The sequence below is a fragment of the Brassica rapa genome, chromosome A06 (genome assembly GCF_000309985.2).
Source record: "Brassica rapa cultivar Chiifu-401-42 chromosome A06, CAAS_Brap_v3.01, whole genome shotgun sequence".
Classification (NCBI taxonomy): domain Eukaryota; kingdom Viridiplantae; phylum Streptophyta; class Magnoliopsida; order Brassicales; family Brassicaceae; genus Brassica; species Brassica rapa.
Window position 1 is genome coordinate 11,522,904 of NC_024800.2, and position 22,219 is coordinate 11,545,122.

The 22,219-nt window shown below is 31.8% G+C and overlaps 2 protein-coding genes and 1 long non-coding RNA gene across 4 annotated transcripts; 1 reads left to right on the plus strand and 2 right to left on the minus strand.

Annotated features, from left to right (window-relative positions):
• Positions 1-7,401: 7,401 nt before the first annotated feature.
• On the minus strand, positions 7,402-12,258 carry LOC103873378 (transmembrane protein 161B-like). Its single transcript, XM_033272992.1, has one exon. It carries the CDS (start codon positions 12,121-12,123, stop codon positions 11,449-11,451), a length of 675 nt encoding a protein of 224 aa, XP_033128883.1. The 5' UTR covers positions 12,124-12,258; the 3' UTR covers positions 7,402-11,448.
• A 1,899-nt stretch (positions 12,259-14,157) lies between these two features.
• LOC103873290 (ras-related protein RABA2c) lies at positions 14,158-16,049 on the plus strand. 2 transcript variants are annotated; one of them, XM_009151713.3, is made up of 3 exons: positions 14,158-14,401; positions 14,519-14,709; positions 15,221-16,049. In XM_009151713.3, the coding sequence occupies exons 2-3, from the start codon at positions 14,545-14,547 to the stop codon at positions 15,707-15,709; spliced, it is 654 nt and encodes a 217-aa protein (XP_009149961.1). In that variant the 5' UTR covers positions 14,158-14,401; positions 14,519-14,544; the 3' UTR covers positions 15,710-16,049. The 2 variants fall into 2 exon arrangements, with proteins under 2 accessions (XP_009149961.1, XP_009149960.1); XM_009151712.3 differs by having other exon boundaries at positions 14,349-14,401; positions 14,516-14,709.
• Positions 16,050-19,107: 3,058 nt separating this feature from the next.
• On the minus strand, positions 19,108-21,241 carry LOC108872219. The gene is made up of 3 exons (XR_004448824.1): positions 20,743-21,241; positions 20,591-20,661; positions 19,108-20,475 (listed from the first exon to the last, which is right to left on the minus strand). It is a non-coding gene; the product is annotated as an uncharacterized LOC108872219 (long non-coding RNA).
• Positions 21,242-22,219: the final 978 nt, after the last annotated feature.

Genomic DNA, 22,219 nt, shown 5'->3' on the forward strand with positions numbered 1-22,219 from the left:
CCAGCAAAACGACTTTAAAGCATCAACTGTAGGTCCAAACATCACTGGTGGTCTATCTCTATCTGGGTAAACCCGCTCTACCTGATATCCTGATTTGACCGAATATTTCCCATTGTTTGTGAAATGCCAACCATCCCTATCAATCCTTTGAATTCTACTCAGAGGTATACTTTCGATAATTTTCACATCCTGTGGGTCCACTAGATTCCGAATTACCTGCATATTCCAATTTCGCGAATGAGGATCAATGAGAGAGTCCACTGTTAGGTCAGGGTAAGAATTGTGTTGGTTTTTATTTGCTGGTCTCGGGCGAGTGGTTGGGAGCCAGGGATCATTCCATACTGAGATGGATGATCCTGATCCCACCCGTTTGATTAGTCCTTTGCTAACCAGAGATCTAGCAGATGTGATACTCCGCCAGCCATATGACGGAGAGTATGAACGGATCGGTTCCAGGGGTGATGCATTCCTGTAATACCGACCTTTGAAGACACGAGAAAATAAAGTATTCGGCTTCTCAATCAGACGCCATAACTGTTTACCAAGCATCGCTGTATTGAAATCGGTGATGTCTTTAAACCCCAATCCTCCTTCCTCCTTGCTAACACATACCTTATCCCAAGATTTCCAATGCATTCCTCTTGTACTTCCACCTGGACTCCACCAAAAACGTGCTACCGCATTTGTCAATTTTTTCGCGGTTGCCTTTGGTAATCTATAGCAAGACATCACATGATTTGGCAATGCCGTAACTACTGATTTAATAACTACTTCTTTTCCACCTTTCGTGAAAAATTTGAAAGTCCACCCATTAACCCTTTTGTTAAGTCTATCTTGGACAAAGCTGAAAATTTGAATCTTTGAGCCCCCAAGATTTTCCGGTAATCCAAGATAAGTTCCCATTCCTCCAAGATTCTGAATACCCAAAATATTTCTTAATTCCTGTCTAGCTGATTCTTCAATCTTGTGCCCAAATTGGATTGAAGACTTATCAAAATTAATGAGTTGACCTGATACCATCTCATAATCCTTTAAAATCCGGAGAATAGATTGACATTCTTCTCTTTGTGCTTTACAAAAGAAAAGGCTATCGTCCGCGAAAAGCAAATGAGAAATTGATGGACATGCCCTGGCTACCTTCATACCTGTCAGCTGTTTCTCACTCTCCGCCTTTTTAATATTTGCAATCAAAGCCTCAGTACACAATATAAAAAGATAAGGTGATAAAGGATCTCCTTGTCGTAATCCACGCTGTGGAATAATGAGACCCCTTGGTTGGCCATTCAGTAAAACTCTCTCCCTTCTCTCTAAAACTTTCTCTCTTCTTTCTAAAATTCTCTCAATTGTTTCCAAATCTCTCTCATTATCTTCATTCTCTCTAAAATTTTCTCAAGTCTTTCTCACAATATTATCTTGTCATTTTAGATATTATGATTCATGGTTTTCATCTTCTCCTTTAAAAAATGTAAGTTTTAGATCTATAGATTTTAAATGTGTATTTTTATGTTTATTTCTCACAATATTATCTTTTTTTGGTAGGTATTATCACTCATGGATTTCATCATCTCTTCTAAAAATGTAAGTTTTAGATTAATAGATTTTAAATATGTATTTATATGTTTATATTCAAATAAATTTATAGATCAAGCTCTCTACATTAATTTGCTACTAGTTTACCTTATAAATTCTATTATGTAAAGTATTTTCAGATTTAAAATTATTTTCACATTTCAAAATATATAGATTTTTTCAGATCTGAAAATTATCAGACAGTGTAGACTTCTAAAGAAGTTTACTAAAGCTTGCAGACTTCATATGAAGTTTACTAAACCACAAAGTTTAAGCATACTTCATTGGAAGTCTACAAAAATATGACTTTAATTTTTTTTCTATGTTTTTTAATAATTTTATCTTATTTTGCAGGTATTTTCTTCCATAGTTGTTCTCTTCTCATCCTAGAAATGTAAGGTTTACATCTATAGATTTAAAATATGTGTTCTAGTATTTATATTCAAATAAAGTTACATATTAAAATTCATATTAATATGTCTTTAATTTATAACTATTTTGTCTACTAAATCATATTTTTAAAAGTTTTTTAGATTTAAACTTATTTCATATTTTTAGTGTATTTATTTTTCAGATCTATTTTTTTTATAGAGTAGACTTCATTTGAAATCTACTTAAAACTTACGGCTGGTAGACTTCAAACGAAGTATACTAGCCTTGACTTTTAAGCATATTTCATTAGAAGTTACTCAAATATGATTTTAATTTTTATCTTATTTTTCATAATTTTATTTTATTTTGCAGGTATTCTCTTCCAATGTTTTCAAATCATCTTCCCAAAAATTTAAGCTTTCCATATATTCATTATAAGATATTTTGTGTTTATAATGAACTAAATTTATAGATTCATACATTATCTTTTTGCTTTGTTACAAAGATGACAAAAAACCATTTTTGAAATATTTTCCAGAACAAAGTATTTTCAAATTTTCTAAATGCACACTTTTAGATATGAAAATTTTCCATTAGTGTAGACTTCAACTAAAGTCTACTAAACAATAACTTTACGTAGACTTAATAAAAGGTCTACTAAAATATGATTTCATTTTTTATCTTATGTTTTTCTCATAACTCTATCTTATTTTGCAGGTACTTTTTCCAAGACTTTATTTGAAGCATCAAGATTATGAAAAATCACACATACTCAATAATATTTTTTAATATATTGCTTTGTAATAACTTTCATAATAAAATATTAATTTTTAAATAATTTTTTAATGCATAATCTATAAACATTGTATTCATTTTTAGTTGTTTTCACTTGTATGATATTATTAATTTTTTGTTAGATATCAATTTTTCACAAGATTTAACCAACCAAACAAGTAAAACCACCATAAGCTAAAATAAAAACTAACATACATGTGAGAAGAAGAAAATCTATACAAAATTTTCCCAAAAATTTTCAAGAATAACACTAATCAAAACAATTTGCATTAAGTATCAAGTGTATAATTATAACACATTAAATTGTGAAATTCATCCAAGACCATTAAAATTTTACTAACATACACTGTAAAATAATTAAATCATGAAAAAATATGATGAATAATACACAAATACACTTTTAATAGAATTTACGACGTAGACTTCAACTGCAGTCTACATTTGTAGATTTACAAAAACGTCTACACTTATTATCTAAAATATAGTCAATCCAAAAAAATTTAGTGTATTTGGCGCAGGCTTGATACACAAAGGCGTACAAAGTGTGTCTTAGATAACTCGATCAAGTTCCGTACTTGTCGATTATTCGTGACTGGCATAAGAGGAGTATTTTCCTATTCGGAGTCATTTGTTTTAAATGATGTTTGGTAAGGAATAGGTTAGCACAATCTTCTCAATTTTGTTGTCCAGATCATAATCTTCTTGTGTCATTTCAAGAAGTTTACCATGTGTACAGCCATCATGCACAAGGAACATTCTTCAACCTTTCCGATTCTTCATCCTTTTCGAATATTTTGTCACCCAAAATGTCTTTGACCCATGCTTCACACTCGCTCTAAGTTTCCAACCACATCCTTGAACACGACACTTAGCCACATACAGAGTTTTCGTTGTCTTATATGCTGAGAATGTAAATTTATATTCCACAGTCACCGACTTCAGCTTTAAAACAAGTTCAACCTTATTAGCAAAACTATAAACGAAGACTTACAAATACGTCTACAATTATTAGCTAACAACATTGTCAAATTAAATGAATTATACCTTCATAATTATTAAAAAAATTCTTTTCAAAATCACTCAAACCCATTAGGATTAACTAACACACACTGTCAAACAAAAAAACTAGAAAAAATTTAATGAATAATACACAAATTCACATTGTTATAGATTTTTCTATGCAGACTTAATATTCAGTCTCTGAAGATGTAGACGTTCTTTTCAGTTTACAGACGTAGACTGTCAAATAGGTCTACTCTTTGGGTTGGTTTTTGCAATTGACCATTTTACGGGTTGCTTTCTATAGTTGAATAAAAGTTGTGATTTTGTACATGTAGACTTTCATTTCAGTCTACAATTTAAAAAAGGTTACTTTTTGCAATTGACCAGAATTCATCCAAGATTTGACTTTCAGAACTAGACTTCATATGCAGTCTACATGTTTGAATTTTTTTGAAAGAGGTTAGTTTTGCAATTGACCAAGTTTGACTTCAAATCAGTAGATTGAAATGAACGTCTACGGGTGTGTAGACTTCTTGTGAAGTCTACTCTCAAATCCGACGGGTTGGTTTTGCATTTGACCAAAATAAAAAAGTAGACTTTATACGCAGTCTACATTTTTTTTTTTAAGATGAGAAGACTGCATATGAAATCTACAATTTAATAAATTTTTTATTGCTTTTTAAACTTTTTGGTCAAACACAAAACTAACCTATTCCACGAAGTCAAAGTTTTGGTCAAATGCAAAACTGACCTTTTATAGACTTCGGTGGCAGTCTACATTTTGTAGACTTCCGTTGAAGTCTATTTTGAAAAGTCAAAAGTTCGGTCAAATGAAAAACTAACCTCTTTTAGGTAGACGTCTTAGTAAGTCTACCGAAAATTTTATTTTTGTTGTCAAAGGTAAAGACGGAGACTACTGGGGAAGTCTGCGTTAGAAAAAAAAATTGTCTGATCAATTGCAAAACTAACCCGTGCGTTGACAAATAGACTGCATCGTAAGTCTCTACGGAGGCGTAGACATACAAAACAGCCTACCGTCGCGACACAGATCTGAAAAAGAACGAAAACCATGTAAATAGTTACCTTTTTCATGTGTAAAGCTCGTTTCCAACCTTTTCAACCGTCCAAACTCCAAATATGAGCCAAAAGAAGCATCTTTAACGATTCACTAATGAAGAAACTCGAAAATATGAAGTTTATGATTATGAAAATGATAGTTATGAGAGTTTTTTAGATGGAAATGTAGAGGAGATGAGAAGAAATGAAGTTTTTTGGGTTAGAATGAGAAAAAAAGTGGTTGAAAATTGAATTCTAGAGCTTTAGAGCTCAAAATGGTGGTTCATGGTGGTTGAAAAATTGATGATGATGGCATTTTTGTAAATAAGAAGAAATGGTTTGGGTGTATTTGGTTTTTTGTTAATTTCGAAATTAATAAAAAAAATAAATAAAATGGCAATTTTGTGAATAATTCAAAAATATAAGGATAATATGGAAATTTTATTGATGAATAGTATGGACAAAAAAAAAAGGGTTGGTTTTGGGTTTGACTTGAAAATATGGGTTGGTTTTGAAAAACACCCATAAAATATATGTATTATGGTATAAGATGCTCGATTACAGGATACATATTTTCGCTAGGGTTTTTGCGAAAGATCTTCTCTGTCGCCACAACTTTCAGCTTCCCAAATCACTGCAAAACGCCTTTTGCTGAATCACCGGCTTAAATAGATAAATTCTCTTAACAAACAGCAGAACATCAAAGCTCCATGATCAACGGTAAAAATGGATTCAAAGTATTCATCAGAAGTCAGAGCATTTCTCAGAGAGAAACTCCAACTGTACTTACTAGCCCTAAATCATATTGACTGGACATATCCCACCCAATTCAATTCCTCAATCGCATGGAGAAGCTTTGATATATCTTAAAAAAAGGCAAATACCGTACACTACAACGAAAGAAGAATCGAATAAAAATTTGGTGAAGAAAGAAAAATACTCAACATCACTGTAATTTGACAATCTCCTATAAGAGACGGAGCTGCCTGGCAGTACATGCAAAAGCTATAGATAACACAACAAAAATACTATAAAACGGAAAAGTAAATCTGATAAACGGAAAGAAAAGTTCAGGGAAACAAAAGCTAAAACTAAGCCAAAAACCTGTTGAAATATGTGAAAGTAAAAGAGAATAGAGCATAAAGAATCTGTATATTCACTTAGATTGAAATGTAAAAGAAGATACAAATATATATACAAGAAAAGAAATAGCTGTGAGTCTGTGACAGGGATTTTTGCAATGCAGGTAAAAGAGAGAATAATTGACAAAATCCATGAAGACTTACATGAAGAGAGATTGGGCAGCAGAATTAAAATCCAACAGAATAAATCTCTAGAATACCGAAATGTCCACTTCACAAACTCTAAAGTGTCCATTTTGATCTTGTAGATAACATTTGCTCATTTCAACATTCCTCCTCAAGCTTAACTATAGAGATACAGAAATTTCAGCTAGAAACTTTGAATATCCATCTCATTAAAAACTTTAATATAAAAAAAAATCATTTGAGAGAAAATCTATATTGAGGGAGAAAAGAGTATGGATTCCATGGTTAAGAGGATCATGGCCAAGATCAAGCAAGCCAAGCTTTCCTTGAATATGATTGCACACCTTGGTGTTAGCTTTTTTGGTGAAGATGTCTGAAAGTTGATAAAAACTCTTAGTGTAAGTAGGAGATATGATTCCAAGTTTCACCTTCTCACATATATGACCATCAACTTTAATGTGCTTAATTCTTTCATGAAGACTGACTTTAAGGCAATGTGAATAGTTGTTTGATTGTCGCAGGGCATGATGATAGGTTGAGGAGCCTTGATTCTACGAAGAAGAGCCTTAAGCCATAAGAGTTCATATGTAGTGTTTGTTATGGCCAGGTACTCAGCTTCAGCACTTGACTTTGAAACCATCTTTTACTTCTTGCTCTTCCAAGTGACAAGATTCCCACCGACAAACGTGTAGTAGCCATAAGTATATTTCATGTCAATCATATCTCCAACTCAGTCAGCGTCACAATAGCCAACAGTTTCTATATGCTCATTTTTCTGCGTCCAAATCCCTTTGCATGGAGTTCTCTTTAGATACTTAAGATCTTTCCACTATCTTCCAATGGTGGATAGTTGGAAAATGCATGTGTTAACTAACCCGGTTCACAGCAAACATACAAATCAGGACGAGTAATTGTGAGATATATGCGAGTAATATGGTCCCATATACCACAACTGCACAAAGCAGCCTTAATGATTCTTGACCGAAGTAAATAGTTATCTCCTTTAAGAGTAACTAGAATGACTTATTTAGAGTTCTCCACTCCCAGAATCAATCAAAGAGAATGAAAAATGAATTAGAAGAATAGAAATCAACTAATCAAGTATGAATCTATGGCTTTGATATCATTTTGAAATATGCAGAAGTAGAGAATAGAGAGAGTAGAACAAAAAAAATTTGTATATAAGTTGAAATGTACAAAAGATACAAAAAAAAACTGTTACATGGATTATTGCATGCAAGAGTGAAATAATTTACAAATTCCATGAAAGCTTGCATGAAGAGAGATTAGACAGCATAGTTAATGTCCAGCAGGATAATTTCTCAGAGCACCAAAGCGCTCAAAAACATGATTGTAAATAAACAAAAAGTATTGATTTTGATTTATGTGATTACTCTAATGTGTATACTTTTATGTATATAGATTATTTTTTAAATTAGTGGTTTCTAATATGTTATTTGACCTTGACAATCCCAGAAATACACTTCTTCAAATCGAAGTGATATTTAATATTGGAAGCACTATATATATATATATTATTTCATTCAGATTAAATATTTTAGTCTTGATTTTTATTCTTAAATATTTTTTTTATGAAATATTATGACAATATTTCAATCACCTCCTTTTGAATTTGTTCGAAAAATGACAGATTTGATAATTCATCTAATATTTGTTTCTCCCTAATACCCTATACATCTATTATAATTGTAAGAATGAAAGATTAATTTAAACTATTTATTATAAATTTTCTGTTTTATCATTTAATAAATCAAACAGTTGTTAGTTTATACAAAGTTTACATATACTAGAATGGTAAAATATTACATATATTTTTTTTATCTGTATACTCTTATGTAACTAGACCTCAAAGTGTAGGTTAATAGAATAAGTAATTTGTTTCTTTGTTCTATAATTAGATGTTTTTAGACCGAACTGGTGAATATATACTAGACATACATTTTTATTTCGAGTCAGTACTTATATTCTATAACAGGTTGATATATTAGATTTGAACACTAACCTATGAATAGAGTTTGCCGGTGATTTTCTTCAAAAAAATTGATTCTTAGATATATATCTGGAGGGGAACTAATTGTTACAGATGTCCATCTTTTTAAATTAATACTTATATAATTCACATAAGAAGTTAAATAAAGAAACAAAACTCATATCAGTGAAATAGAAACGAGAACAAAAACACAATTTTATAGAGGTAGAAAATAAAATCACTTATGAAGAGTCAATAGTAAACAAATCGTGATCAGAAAACGTAATCTCCTTTTGTCATTTTACAATCGATATTGCCTATCTGGTTTCTGTGATTTGTGTCAGCCGTAAAACTTAATTTCCTTTTGTGCATATGAAGTCTTAAAAATAATAAAAATGATTTGTAATACATTTACACTTCAACAACGATGATACATTTAATATACCAACATTTGTATAGGTCATTTTACAATCGAGTTGATTTAAGCAATCATTTGATCAGCTCCTGCGTTTTGTCTTTACGTTTTTGATTCACCAATCAATCCGGATTAATTATTTGACATTGTGTTTAATATAGGCTTCGAATGGTAAAAGGGGTTCAAAAAGGACATATCAAGCAGATCATGCAGATCAAGCGGGACAAGTACATATCAAGCAGATCAAGCGGAATAAGTGCAGATCATGCAGATCAAATAGTTTATTACAATTTTAAATGGTAAAATCAGTTTAAATAAAACAAATTATATATTTTAATAATTAAAATTATAATAAAAATCAAAACACATAATATATAAAAACTTTAACAATTAACAAAATACATATCTTTTTTATTAGTATACATATATAAACTACAATACTAAATATTTATATAATACATATTATAACTAAAACTACATATATTATATAAATATAATAATTTAAAATAGATATGAAAATTATATGATGAAAAATCTAAATAGATAACGATAGTTTTTGTGTTATTAAAATTGTGAGTAACTAAAATGAAAATATAATATTTATAGAAGAAGTTTAGATATATTTTGAAATTTAATTATTTATGAAAAAGTCATTGATTGGTTAAGAAAAGATAAAAGCAGATGAACTGCCTCAAATGTATGGTGGTGAAATCTGCATGCAGATCTCCTGCTTTTTCTCACAAAAAGAAAAAAATATTCGTGCTATGTACTTTATAAGAAAAAAAAACGCGAATGGTAACTTTAAAGCAGGAGAACTACCTTTCTCCCACTACACCATTCAACACATAGTCGCACCGTTAAGTCTCAGAATTTATTATTCTGATTTTCTTTTAATTGGTTATTATTATTCGTGTTTGATGTTGAATATTGGACTGATTTGCTTATTGATTATTTTTAAACAGATTCAAAAATAAAATATGATTAACAATATCATTGTGATAAACAACACCATGATCGTTAATAGATATGGTGGTGAGAGTAGCAATGGGTAATGGGTATGGTGAGTTGACATCTCAAAATGTGAATGGTCTGCTACCCACAATCTCATATGATATATAAATTGAGATGTTTATTGGAATGTACATATTCTATTAGCATCGAGGTGTTATTGGTTACTGAGTCTAGTGAGTCTGCCATGGTTGACTGTACCAAATTCTGATCCTTATCAGATTGATGAGTTAGTGCCTAGTGCTATAAGCATAGGACTAATGTCACAAAAAATGGATAGAACTCGATTATTTTCTGATGGCATGAAAAATAATGAAAAATGTTATACTCAATGTGACTGAAACTGACATATAAATTGTAGTTTCTAAAGTCAATATGGTTGAGAATAACCATATAAAATGGTGATTTTGATTGCACAAATAATATCTTGTAATGATATGCATATTTGCTAAAAAACAAAATATGTTTTTGGAAAAATCAAAACATACAAGTTAGATTTATTAATGAACTTGAGAGAACTATGAAAATAGTTGTATGTAAAATGTGAATTACTAAGATTGAAATACATTTTTAAGAAAATTATAATAATTTTCGAAATTGCTTTTATTTATTTAAATCTAAAGGAGTTGCAGATTAACTTTCTAAACTCTTAAGAGATGGTAAATGTAAATATGTATGTTTTTGAGCTATCTTAAGAAATATGGAGGAATCTTTGCCTACCATATAAAATTGTTGGCAAGCGGCCAAATGAATTTAGTGATAGTTACCACAATGTGATTTTTTTTTACTAAAGAAAAAAAAACTAGTGTCATACACTGATTTTTGTGTATAATGATTAATTGTATCTTAAATAAAGATGACAAAAATCATTAAACAATTGATCTCGACTAATCTGAAGAGATTATGTTCATTATGATGAAAACCTAGGATCCTTATATTAAAGGTGTGTCATGAGATCATATTGTATATCATCAAGAGGAATGGGTTAGCCTGTGAATTAAGATGAGGTTTGGCGGTAACTCTACCTAACTGACTGGAGATCCCAAAAAATAGGTTCAAAGAGACAACTAAGTCAAACTAAATCTGCCCAAAGCACTGTCAGACTTCGGTCTATACATAGTTCCTAGGATGATTAAACAGTGCTACATGTAAGAAATATAGGATAAGCATTTGCTTTTAATGATTTGTGTCCATAGCTTTGACATATGAATGGAGTAGTACATGATACTCCTCTAAACAAAGCTAATGACAAATTACCTTGTGAGTGTGAAATGAGACCGTTTCTAGGAGAATGAAGGAAATGCTATATTCTTCAACTTCACTCATGATTATCAGAAACGTTCACGACCAAAATGAACACAATAGAAAAATTAGTTTTGTGAGAGAATGAAGCTGTGTTATAGCTATTGTCTTGGTTTACACCAAAGTCCGAGGGGTTTAAGACATCATGGCCACCTCCTGTTTGAGTAAATCCAATAGCTATTAACAATGACTGGTTCAAGGCTGAAAAATTACTACCAACTCATCATGCAGTGGATTTTTCGCTCATACTCTCAAAAGTTTTTTTTTGCTTGAGTCATGTGTATAGAGTCATTTCTATTCATGTAGGGGATTGATGAAACTCGTTTTTGACAAAGTCGTGTAGAAGGAGACGTCTGTCGGAATGACAGAATTTGGGCACGATATAATCTTCACCGTGAACATTATGAGTTAGTGTATTTGTTTGTCAAAATCGGAGTTATGTTGAATGAGAAATGGAGGTCCAAAATGAATGTCATACAAAGCTTGCAAAGCTTTTAGTTTGACTAATATAGAATTTTAGCAAATGAGTCACTTTGGATATTTGTAATTGAATTTAGATTTAATATGTTAATTAGATATTATATCAATTAACCTGTTTTAAATCTTATTCTTTTTTTTTTTCTTTGTTTTGTTTCTGGCATTTTCCTCCGAATACATGAAAAAATTCCATCTCAAGAAACATACAAGACACCACGTCGATAGAAAACAAGACTTGCAGAAGCAAAAGCCGACCAAACAAAAAGAACCCACCAAGACATCAACAAACCAACTTGTCCAACGAACTCGCTGCAAGGCAAAGAACCACATACCAGTTGAGAAACAGCAAATGAGCCTAGATCAATCTGAGACAATCCTAGGAAGATGATTACAAGAACGGACGGCGCCACAAACTGCAAAGCAACTAGGCACAAGTAGTGGTTATGAAGAAACATCTTCGCCCTGCTAAACTCCAAATCAGGAGTCTTACTCCCATGTAATCGCTGATACCAAGATAACACCGCTTCGTTCAAAAACATCTGAAGGTTAGGACGAACCGCCATAGCCTGTAGTAAACCGGACAGCAACAAACACAGAACACGAAACCTGCCGAAATCACTAGTCGAGAAGCCTACATTACCAACCAACCCACCAGCATTGCTGCTTCTCTTCACTAGAATGTCAGCCAAAGGATGGATCCAAAGCAACGAAGTGAAAACGGAGACAATGTAGTTCACATAAAGAATGATCCTACCGAACCATCCACAAGATATGATCGAGAGATTACTCCTAATCTGATCAGTACCAACCCAAAACGACCTGGCGCTTCTCCCCGCAGGCATGTAGAGGAACCCAGCGATGCACGCCATGGAGAAGGAGATGAGTACACAGCAGAAGGCATCAACGCAGCCTAACTGAAAGTCCAACCCTCTAGGGAACACACCAGCACTAATAATAATCCCGAAGACAAAGCCTAACGCCCCGAAGATGAAGCGTATATTGGTGTATTTGATTTGGTGTAATATTTTTATGTTTCTTAAATATAAAAATATAAACCTAGAAAAGTATATTGGTGTATTTGATTTGGTCAAATATGCATTATGACTTTATATCTAACGTACAATGAGTCATGGGAATTAAATTCCTTTACTACAATTGAAAGCATTGGTACGTTAGTGGTCTCCATGATTTCACAAGGTGTTACACTTTCTCCATTTAAATAGGAGCACTTGTGTAGCAAAGAACAGATAAAAAAACATACAATCCTCCATATTTCTTTTATCTTTCTCTTTAATTTTTTTTTGAGTCTCAGAGTATACACAAAACTAGTTTCACCAGGCTTCTGATAGAGTGACGCAAATCAGAAGATTTTTTGTAGTTGTATCCTGGGACTCGTTACGTTATCGGGCTGTCGCACTACATGACGTATTTTGAGTTAAAGAAAAAGATAATATCTCGCCTCTGCAGTTGTATCATCATTTTCTTTATCTTTGGTATAATCTTATCAAATTTATTCTTTACAATATTCAGTTCTCCGTAGTTTATATAATACAGTTCTATCAACATACTCACATTCTGAAAAGTGTAAATTGCTAAGTTGAACCTCAACCTACAAATTATCCTTATTTTTTTATACATGCAAATTATCTTGTAAGTTTTCACTTTGTTTTTGAAACATTTATCATTTTATTCTTTTAAATAAACCACATTATCCACGTAAAATATCCGAAATAATGATTTCATAATAGATAATCCATATTAGCAAATCTTTAATACATAATTTATTGATTTACACATACGCTTTTTTGGTTACACACACATATTTTATCCAATTGCAATCTTAAATTTTTAATTTTATTTTTCTTGTGCAACTGTTCAAGTTATAAGAACATATCCAAAAGACTCTATTTTAGAGTTTGCGAAACTTTATATTTGAAGTTTCAAGGTGTTCTTCTCTATAAGAAAACATCAAATTTAACTTCAAAATTATTTATAATTTACACTAGTGTCTTTATATTTGTCATAATTAATATAAATCCATTAAAATTTTATAAATCACTAGCATATATAAAAATATTACAGTAATATTAATTAAGAAAATCTTACACTAACATATAAAATTATAAATAAAAAAACTTAATTACATATTAAAATTCAAGCAAAATATCACATTATTTTATAAAATTATTTATGTAATGATCCATCTTCAGTTACACAAAAAACATTTGACAATATTTTAGAGGTTCCAGAGTAAATTTACTAAGCTATTAGTGTTGTTATAATAATTAAATTTGTGTAATAATTATGTCTTCATATATATTTTTTTTTCTAAAAATGAATTAAAGTTTTTTGTAATATTCTTGTTGTCTAATTCTAGTTTTAAAATATAATAAATCTTATTTTAATTTTTTTTTTAATTTTAGGTGTAAAATTTGAATTTATAAAAATAAATATGAAATATTTATGATATAAAAAAGTTTTAATAATTAAAACGGTAAATGAAAAATACTTAAGAGTCATAAATATGATGTGTAATTAATTATAATGACTAAAATGAAAATAAAAAAAGATGAAACTTCAAATTTAGAGTTTTGAGTAGTGAAACTTCATCAAAATTCTATATTTGAAGTTATAGAGTTTCTTTTAAAGATGCTCAGAGCCACTAATGGAGATTGATAGCAAAAATAAAAAGAGTGTCCATTACTATTTGCCAACACCACAGAAGACCAATCATGACCTTGTGCAATTTTTCTTAAAAAAAAAAAAAAAGAAGCAGAAATTGTGTTGAAAGTTGGAATAAAACGCTTGGAACATGCTCTTACTTTTTTTGCAGCCGGCTTACGAATCATTGAAAGGCACATCAGCATAGTAATTAGAGCCTTTGTCCTTTTCTAGAAGGCGACGTCGTTTCTTAACCGTGACGTAAAAGGCCTGGATAGAGATACGTATTATACGCGTATATACGCTCGTATATAAACTTTATTGCTTCCTTCCTTTCTCACAGAAAGGCAAACAAATCAAACAGTTGGGTCAAAACTTGCCGTTTTACACACAGAACAAAATTGGTAGATTGGTAAAAAAGGAAACGAAATTCCTCCTCTTCGTACTTGTCAGATCTGATTCCTCCGCCATTCTTCGTTCGAAAGGGTAATGGTTTTCTCGCCATTCTTGTGATTGTTAACTTGGATTGGATCTCGTCTTAATTTCAAACAGATATATATATATAAGGGTTCTGATTCGGAGAGTCTTTGATTTGTGTAGTAGGGTTGATTGCTAAATCGGGGAAAGAAATGGCGAATAGAGTGGATCAGGAATACGATTATTTGTTTAAGATCGTGTTGATCGGAGACTCGGGTGTTGGGAAATCCAACATATTGTCCAGATTCACGAGGAACGAGTTTTGCTTGGAATCCAAATCCACCATCGGTGTCGAATTCGCCACCAGGACTACTCAGGTTATTCTCTCTTCCCAATCAGAGGACAGTTTTCACTTGATTTTTGTTTTCTCTGCTTGTACCCACCCACTTGCATCCTCTCTCGTTTTCTTGGTTTCTTTGGATCAAGTTGATTGTGCTCTTTCTTCTTTTTTTGTTCAAGAGAGATTCTTAGATGAGAGCTGGACATTATTAAGTCTTGACCAATGCTTTTTGATCAATTTAAGACACTATTATTGGATGGTCGTGAGACCCAATTTTGATTTTCAAAATAAGATTCGTCCTCCTCAATAGTCTGTTGCATCTCCTGATTATTATTGTCATAGGTGATGGATGCATGACTTTGTCCACCTGTCTCTAAGTCAACCAATAAACTTACAAAAAAAGATAATTTTGTTATACATTATACACCTATGTAGTAGTTGTTAACAATGGGATATGCTGTTTTGTCAATGCGTAGATTATTGAAGCTTTAGCAATCTTGTTCATAGTCTTTAGGTCTTAACTGTTTGTTACCCGAATGGATTCACAGGTGGAAGGAAAGACGATCAAAGCTCAGATCTGGGACACTGCAGGTCAGGAGAGGTACAGAGCCATCACTAGCGCTTACTACCGAGGCGCAGTGGGTGCCCTCCTTGTCTACGACATCACCAAGAGGCAGACCTTTGACAATGCCTTGAGGTGGCTCCGCGAACTCAGAGACCATGCTGATTCCAACATCGTCATCATGATGGCTGGCAACAAATCCGATCTTAACCACTTGAGATCCGTTGCTGAGGAAGACGGTCACAATCTGGCCGAGAAGGAAGGTCTCTCTTTCCTTGAGACTTCTGCTCTCGAAGCAACCAACGTCGAGAAAGCGTTTCAGACCATCTTAGGAGAGATCTACCATATCATAAGCAAAAAGGCACTGGCTGCACAAGAAGCGGCTGCTGCTAACTCCGCCATTCCAGGTCAGGGAACTACGATTAACGTCGATGACACATCTGGAGGCGTCAAACGAGGCTGCTGCTCTACCTAAAACCAAAGGTAATATGTTTTCTGGTTTATTCCCCATCCCAAGATTCAGACTTTTCTTTTCATTGCCTCCTCTTTCATTTCAAGTTTTGGCTCATGCAAGACCATTGTAGAATACTTGTTACTCTGTTTTTTATGCCCTTCGGTTGTGTTCGTTTAAAGCTTGTGAGATTCTTTAGTCAGCGAAGCTTTGTTAGTATCTTGCGTTGCTGTGTTATCAACATTTCATCTCCGGTATGAGAACGGTTTGTCTTTGGCTTGGTTTTTCCGAATCATTGGTTCATTTCTTATCAAAGTATCCCCTTCCTAAGAGTATGTCTAATGAAGGTTCTTAAAGTGGAATTTTTATATTCTGTTAAAAACCCCCACTTTAAAACCCCCATTAAACATGTTCTAAATCCGTTCTTTATGTTTCACAGTGATGGCGAGTTCTACTAATAAAGATTTTATTTGAAAAACAAGTGTTCTTACTAATGCTACTGATTTATGAAAAAAACTGGATACAAAACAGTCTTTTTACATTTGAAGTCAATATTACGAATCTTTTGGTTTTAAAAGTAAAAGATTATGAATCAAGTATGCTTTATTTATATGAATCAAATACGCTCTCTCTTTCAATTATTAAATAGAAATAAAGAAAATGAAAATAAGGGGAGGAGGCTTATTTGGAGAACCGACCAAATGAATACAGACAATGACAAAACATGGACAAGGGATATTAAAAAGTAGTGGTCGAGAAAGTAAGAGAAACGTCAGATCAGCCGACTTGCACAATATACCCAATTTCATGCACGAATATGTGTTCATAACTAATAAATTAATAATTACGAAAATGTGTTACCAAAAAAAAAGAGAGTTCATAACTAATAAATTAATAATTATGATATAAATTATTCAAATGTAAAAGAAAACATTTGGACGAGAAGAGAAGCGCAACAGATAAGAAGAAGAAGCTCGAACCACCGTTGACCGGCTCATGGTGGCTCCGATAAACCGCCGGTCCAGTTAGTTTCATTTTCTTAATTTAGTGTGGATCTGGTGTTTAGTTTTTGTGTAGGTTGTAGATCTGGGTTTGCGAAATATGTCGTCTCGGGCTGCTCTCTTTTTAGGGGTCTCGTCGTCGACTGTGGTGGGTTAAGTGGTGATTGTTCTCGTGGTTGGTCTGAACGGAAGTCTCTCTTGGTTTTTTTCCTTAATCTTCAACCAATGCTTTAAAAAGTTTTGAACTTTGGTCTTGTGAAGAAAGAACAAGTTTCAGAGGTGAAGAGCTTTGGCGAGTTTACAAGGATCGAAGGATCTGGTGTGCTAGTTGAAACAAATCTTCCAAGCACCGGCAACAGTCGGTCTCTCTGCTTCCACCTCTCGTATGTTCTTGGTGGACCCGAGTCAGTTCGGTGGCGTCTCTGTTGTGATTCTCTTCCTATAGTGGTGATTGTAGTGATTGTTAATGATGGTATCTATTATGGGTTTTGATCGTCGAGTTTTGATTGTGTGAAGGTTTATGGTGGCTTCTATCTAGGTGTTAAGTGGACGTCAAAGAGTGTGTTCAAACCGTATCTGAAAGTTGTGTGGATCGTGAAGCGATCCTTCTTGTCAGATTGTGAAGCGATCCTTCTTGTCAGATTGTGAAGCTTGGGTTTTGGTTGTGAGTTGGGATGGTATCGTTCGGCAGGTTATAGGCGGCAGCGATATGTCTGGATTGAGAAGATTTTGTGTCTTGGGTTTTACAAGTGGATGAAATCGGGTGGTTGTCTGAAGACAGAGCGATTTATCCAGATCATTGCTATTTGCTATTTAGGAGGTGTGTTGCAATAGTTTGGGTATGAATGGTGACCGGGGAATGATGAGGAATAATGCATTTTCTAACGTTCCTATTAAAAAATCATCATTCACAAGAAATAATAATTCCCTCTCATTCCCTTTCGTTCCTTTTTTTATAGAGAATTAAAGTACAAAATTATTCCTTGTTAAACTTGAGAAGAAACAACCATTTTTTTTCATTCATGCTATTTTTTTTCCGTATATTCCTTTTATGTTTGTTCCTCTTGTTTCCCGAATGGTCACCAGTCAGACCATTTGTCTTTCGCTTATAGGTTCTTTGTTTTATCTTTATTGTGTTCGTAAGTTGCCCCGTTGTGAGTTTTAGTTGCCTTTCTTTGAGCTTTTGTTTCTGAGGAATTCATATGATCCGCCAGTTTGTGTACTAAACATTGTATTTCACCGTTGAATGAATATTATCAGATGGAAAAAATTAATAATTATAAAAAGAGTTTAGCTTTTAAAAAAATATATTGAGTCGTTAACTTAATTAATACTAGGTGACTGGTCCGCACTCTGTGCGGGCATAAGAAAAATTAAAATATAGAATAAATATTATATAGTTTTTAGAAGTAACATATTTTACAACATAATACCACCGTCTTTGGGGGAATTCATCAGTCATGGAAAAAAGCTGGTAGTCAATATTTAAGTTGGACGAGAGGGAACACAGTAACGTCAGTATGAAGAGACAGATATTGTGTGTATGTATAATTGCAGCGTCACAAAATATTTTGTGTGTTTAAGAAGATACTTTCATTCAAAAAATAGAATAATAGTGTATAGTTTTAGAAGTAACATATTTTATATTATCATTAATTAGAATTGTATTGTATATGTGTCGTAATTCCTTATTTTAGATGAATAATATTATTTTTTCATAAATAATAAACAAACATTTATGTAGACATATTAAAAGAAAATATAAAAAAATCAAAATATTATCCATAAATAATATAAATTATGAAGTACATTTCTCGATAAAGAAAGCAAATTCAATTAGAAACCTGCAAAAAATTAAATAAATTTTGTAAGCAATTTGACGGGTTAACATTATTTGATACATTTATAAATTTCTAAATATTATTGAACATGAAATAATATTAAATTGACATACCGTCATCGGTCTCCTAACTCATCACAACCCATCTGGCAAATACAAAAAATAAATAATTGTAACAGTTTATATATTTTAAAATTTGTATTTGAAAAAAAGTAGATTAAAATTACGTACCGTGACTACGAGATATTTTGAAAAACTTGTTTGTAGACAACATTCAATGTTTTTGTCTGCGGCTTCCCTTCTTTACCAGTTATTAGGATTTTTAATTCAGATCTCGACTTAACTCTTGAAAGTGCAACTTTGCCTTGCATTTTGTAAGCATTTTATAAATTATTTTAAAATTATGATAAATTTATTCTTTAAACAACGATAAATAATTTAAAAATAATATTAATAAACATTTTTGGATTTTGTAATATTTGAAATAGTTATTATATAATTATATTCGAACACAATTCATCAAGTAGAGTATAAAACTATTATAATTATCTTATATAAAATTTCGTTCATTATATTTTATATGTTATAAATATTAAAAGTAATAAATAAAACATTATTAATCTTTCTATAATTTCGAGAATAGTTTCCATAAATTGTTATTTGTAATATTCGTATGATTATATGGCAAGTGATGTTAAATGATTTTAGACTTATCTTAAATTTTTAGATCTAAATTAAATAAATAAAAATTAAAAACAATTGACCAATCAAATTATAATGATTTTTTGAAACTTCACCTATGAACCCCAATCTGCGATAGATCAGTCCACGAGATTCACCAAAAAAATCAAAATCCCTTACAGGTTGGGTTACTTAAACGTAGATTTGTCCATTTGACATATATGCACCATGTGGGTAAGTTGACCACTATTATTGGTGGAACTAATATCCGGTCTAATAAAAAAAGGTAGCTGGTTCGATTTTTAATTTTCTAGGTTGTTTGACTTCTTTGAAATATTTTGGCTTATTTGTAATTTAATATGCTAACTTATTTTATGTTATGCCTCTCTCTTTTTATTTTGCCTTTTGCATATTTAATTTGATAATTACTACTATGATTTGATAATAATAAATAGTAGTAATTCATTGATCATTTTTTTGCCAGACGTTGCAATCTTATTCAATCTAGCCTGCATATATAGTTCAATTATAATGAAATCAATCTTGTTGATTGACTGATACACACACTTTAAAAAATGACTCAAATCATGGGACAAACCATGGCAGCTTCCATTTCAATGCTGGCAGTATCAAGACCATCCAACATGGAAGAGTCCTTGCGACCAAAGAAACCTTGAGAAGCAAGAAAGATAAAAAAACATTATTAGTAAACACATGATGAGTATTGGAAAACATATATGTATATATATATAAAGCAAACATATATGTTAAACAATTCTTCCATATTTGGAAAACATATATGTATATATATATATATATGTATATATATATATATATAACAATGACAAATTAAATGGTAGAGTATGTAAACACCTGTTTTCTACCAGCGTGAGTTAGAACACTGCCGTATTTAAGAATCATAAGGGCCTCTACGGGTTTTTCTTCTTCGCCTTCACCATCCCACTTCAGCGGCTTCAGTTGAACCTTCATGTATATCCCTGAGAAATTTCCTCCCTGCGCCATTCCAAAAGATTCTCTGCTCTGAGAAAATAACCTCATGAATTAAATAAAAAATGCATAATGCGAGCTTACTTATAAGATAATATATTCAACAAAAAAAATGATACTATGTAATATTTTTCCCGGACTATATTCAAAAAAAAAAAAAGAGAAAGTACTAAAGAACCTCTTCAAGAACTGCTTTAACTTGACGAAGCTTCTCAGCATGTTCAAGGTCTTCTGGATCACTATCACTCTCACGACCTGGTCTACATATAAAAAAAGGAAGACCATATTGTCGTTACAAGTATTCAACACATAGAAAAGATAGACCAGACATGCTTTTTGGAGACAAGACACAAAGAGTTGAGTTCAGGGTTCTACCTTGTACGGGGAACTAACATTCTTGTTGCATCTAATAGGTCTTGCAACTGGAATGCACTTTTTAGTTTTGTCTACAAAAAGAAGAAAAATATATAAAATGAATCAAGGCTCTGATAAAAGATGGATGACAGAAAAGTTGGAGCCTCTCGCACCTCAGCTCTTGGCTTTCCACCATTGTACTTCAGCATCAGGTTTAACAGTTTCTCCTCTGTAACATTTAGTTTCACCTTATGTTTTGGAGTTCGATCGCCATTGTCATGTAATAACAAAATTTTAACAGATAGAAGTATAGAAGAGATAAAGGTGATTTATATGCTAAGAAAACATACTGTCGAATAACAGCAATGACACAACGTAGCTCTTCTGAGTGCCCATTGCCTTGGCGGGTTAGTCCTTTATTAGGCTGTACAGGTTTATTGAACTTCCAAGGCAAAGTGGGTGGCAGAGTCGATGAAAGATGAGAAGCCTTTGCGTCTAAACACATTTTTCTTAGCACACAAGCAGCATCGTCGTAATACCTTAATAGTATGAGAAGAGAGATTTGTGAATAATACTTTAAAGAATGAAAAAAGAATGTTTGTATTTTAAGACCTTGGGTGTCTCCTATATATATATACAGTCGATTTATTTCTCATATTAATGATGCACAATATTTTGCACAATAAATAATGAAATCGTTTAAAGAAAGATATTAAATATGTATTGTCAAAAAATGATTTGCATATGATATGATTTTAATCCATATTAGAAAGGTAGGTTATTAAAAACAAACAACCTAATTAGAAACATTAAAATATTTTGTAAGCAATGTAATAAATATGATATCAACATGCGCAAGTTTACCGTTTGAATAATAAGGAAAGTTTTTAATTATTTGTCTTAATTCTAAATCTTGCCCAATGATAAACTAAATCGATAATATTTAATGATTTCAACTTGCGCAAGTAATCCATATTGTGAATATGTGATTTGCATATTTAATGATTTCAACTTGTGCAAGTAATCCATATTAGAAAGGTAAGCTATTAAAAACAAATTTTGTCAATAAGTTATTTGCATATTTAATGATTTTAACTTGCGCAAGTAATCCATATTAGAAAGGTAAGTTATTAAAAACAAACAACCTAATTAGTAGGGGTGGTCACTTTACCCGATATCCGAAGTGGCACCCGAACCCGATCCGAAAAACTCGAACTGAAATCTGAACTGAAGTAGCAAAATACCCGAACAAGTATTGAATAAAGAGAGATTGGATACCCGAACCCGAACGGATAATACCCGAACCCGAATTGATATCCGAAGATAACCGAACATATGTATAATTAACCTTATATTTCTAGTTTACATCTCTTATTTTATATAAAATATTTATATTGATACTACACATACTTTAAGTTTATATGATATACATACAATTACGGAAAAAACTGATTTGCTACTCACTTAAAATGCATGTCAAGTTTTTTATTTCAAAAATTAACAAAAAGTTACATCCAAAATTTTTAAAAAATAACTAAATTAATGCATTTTTAGTTTTAAAATGTTATGTCCAAATCTATTAACCATTCAATCTATTAAAAATAAAAAAATAATTAACTGAAAGTTATATTTTTAAATATAAGAAACTTG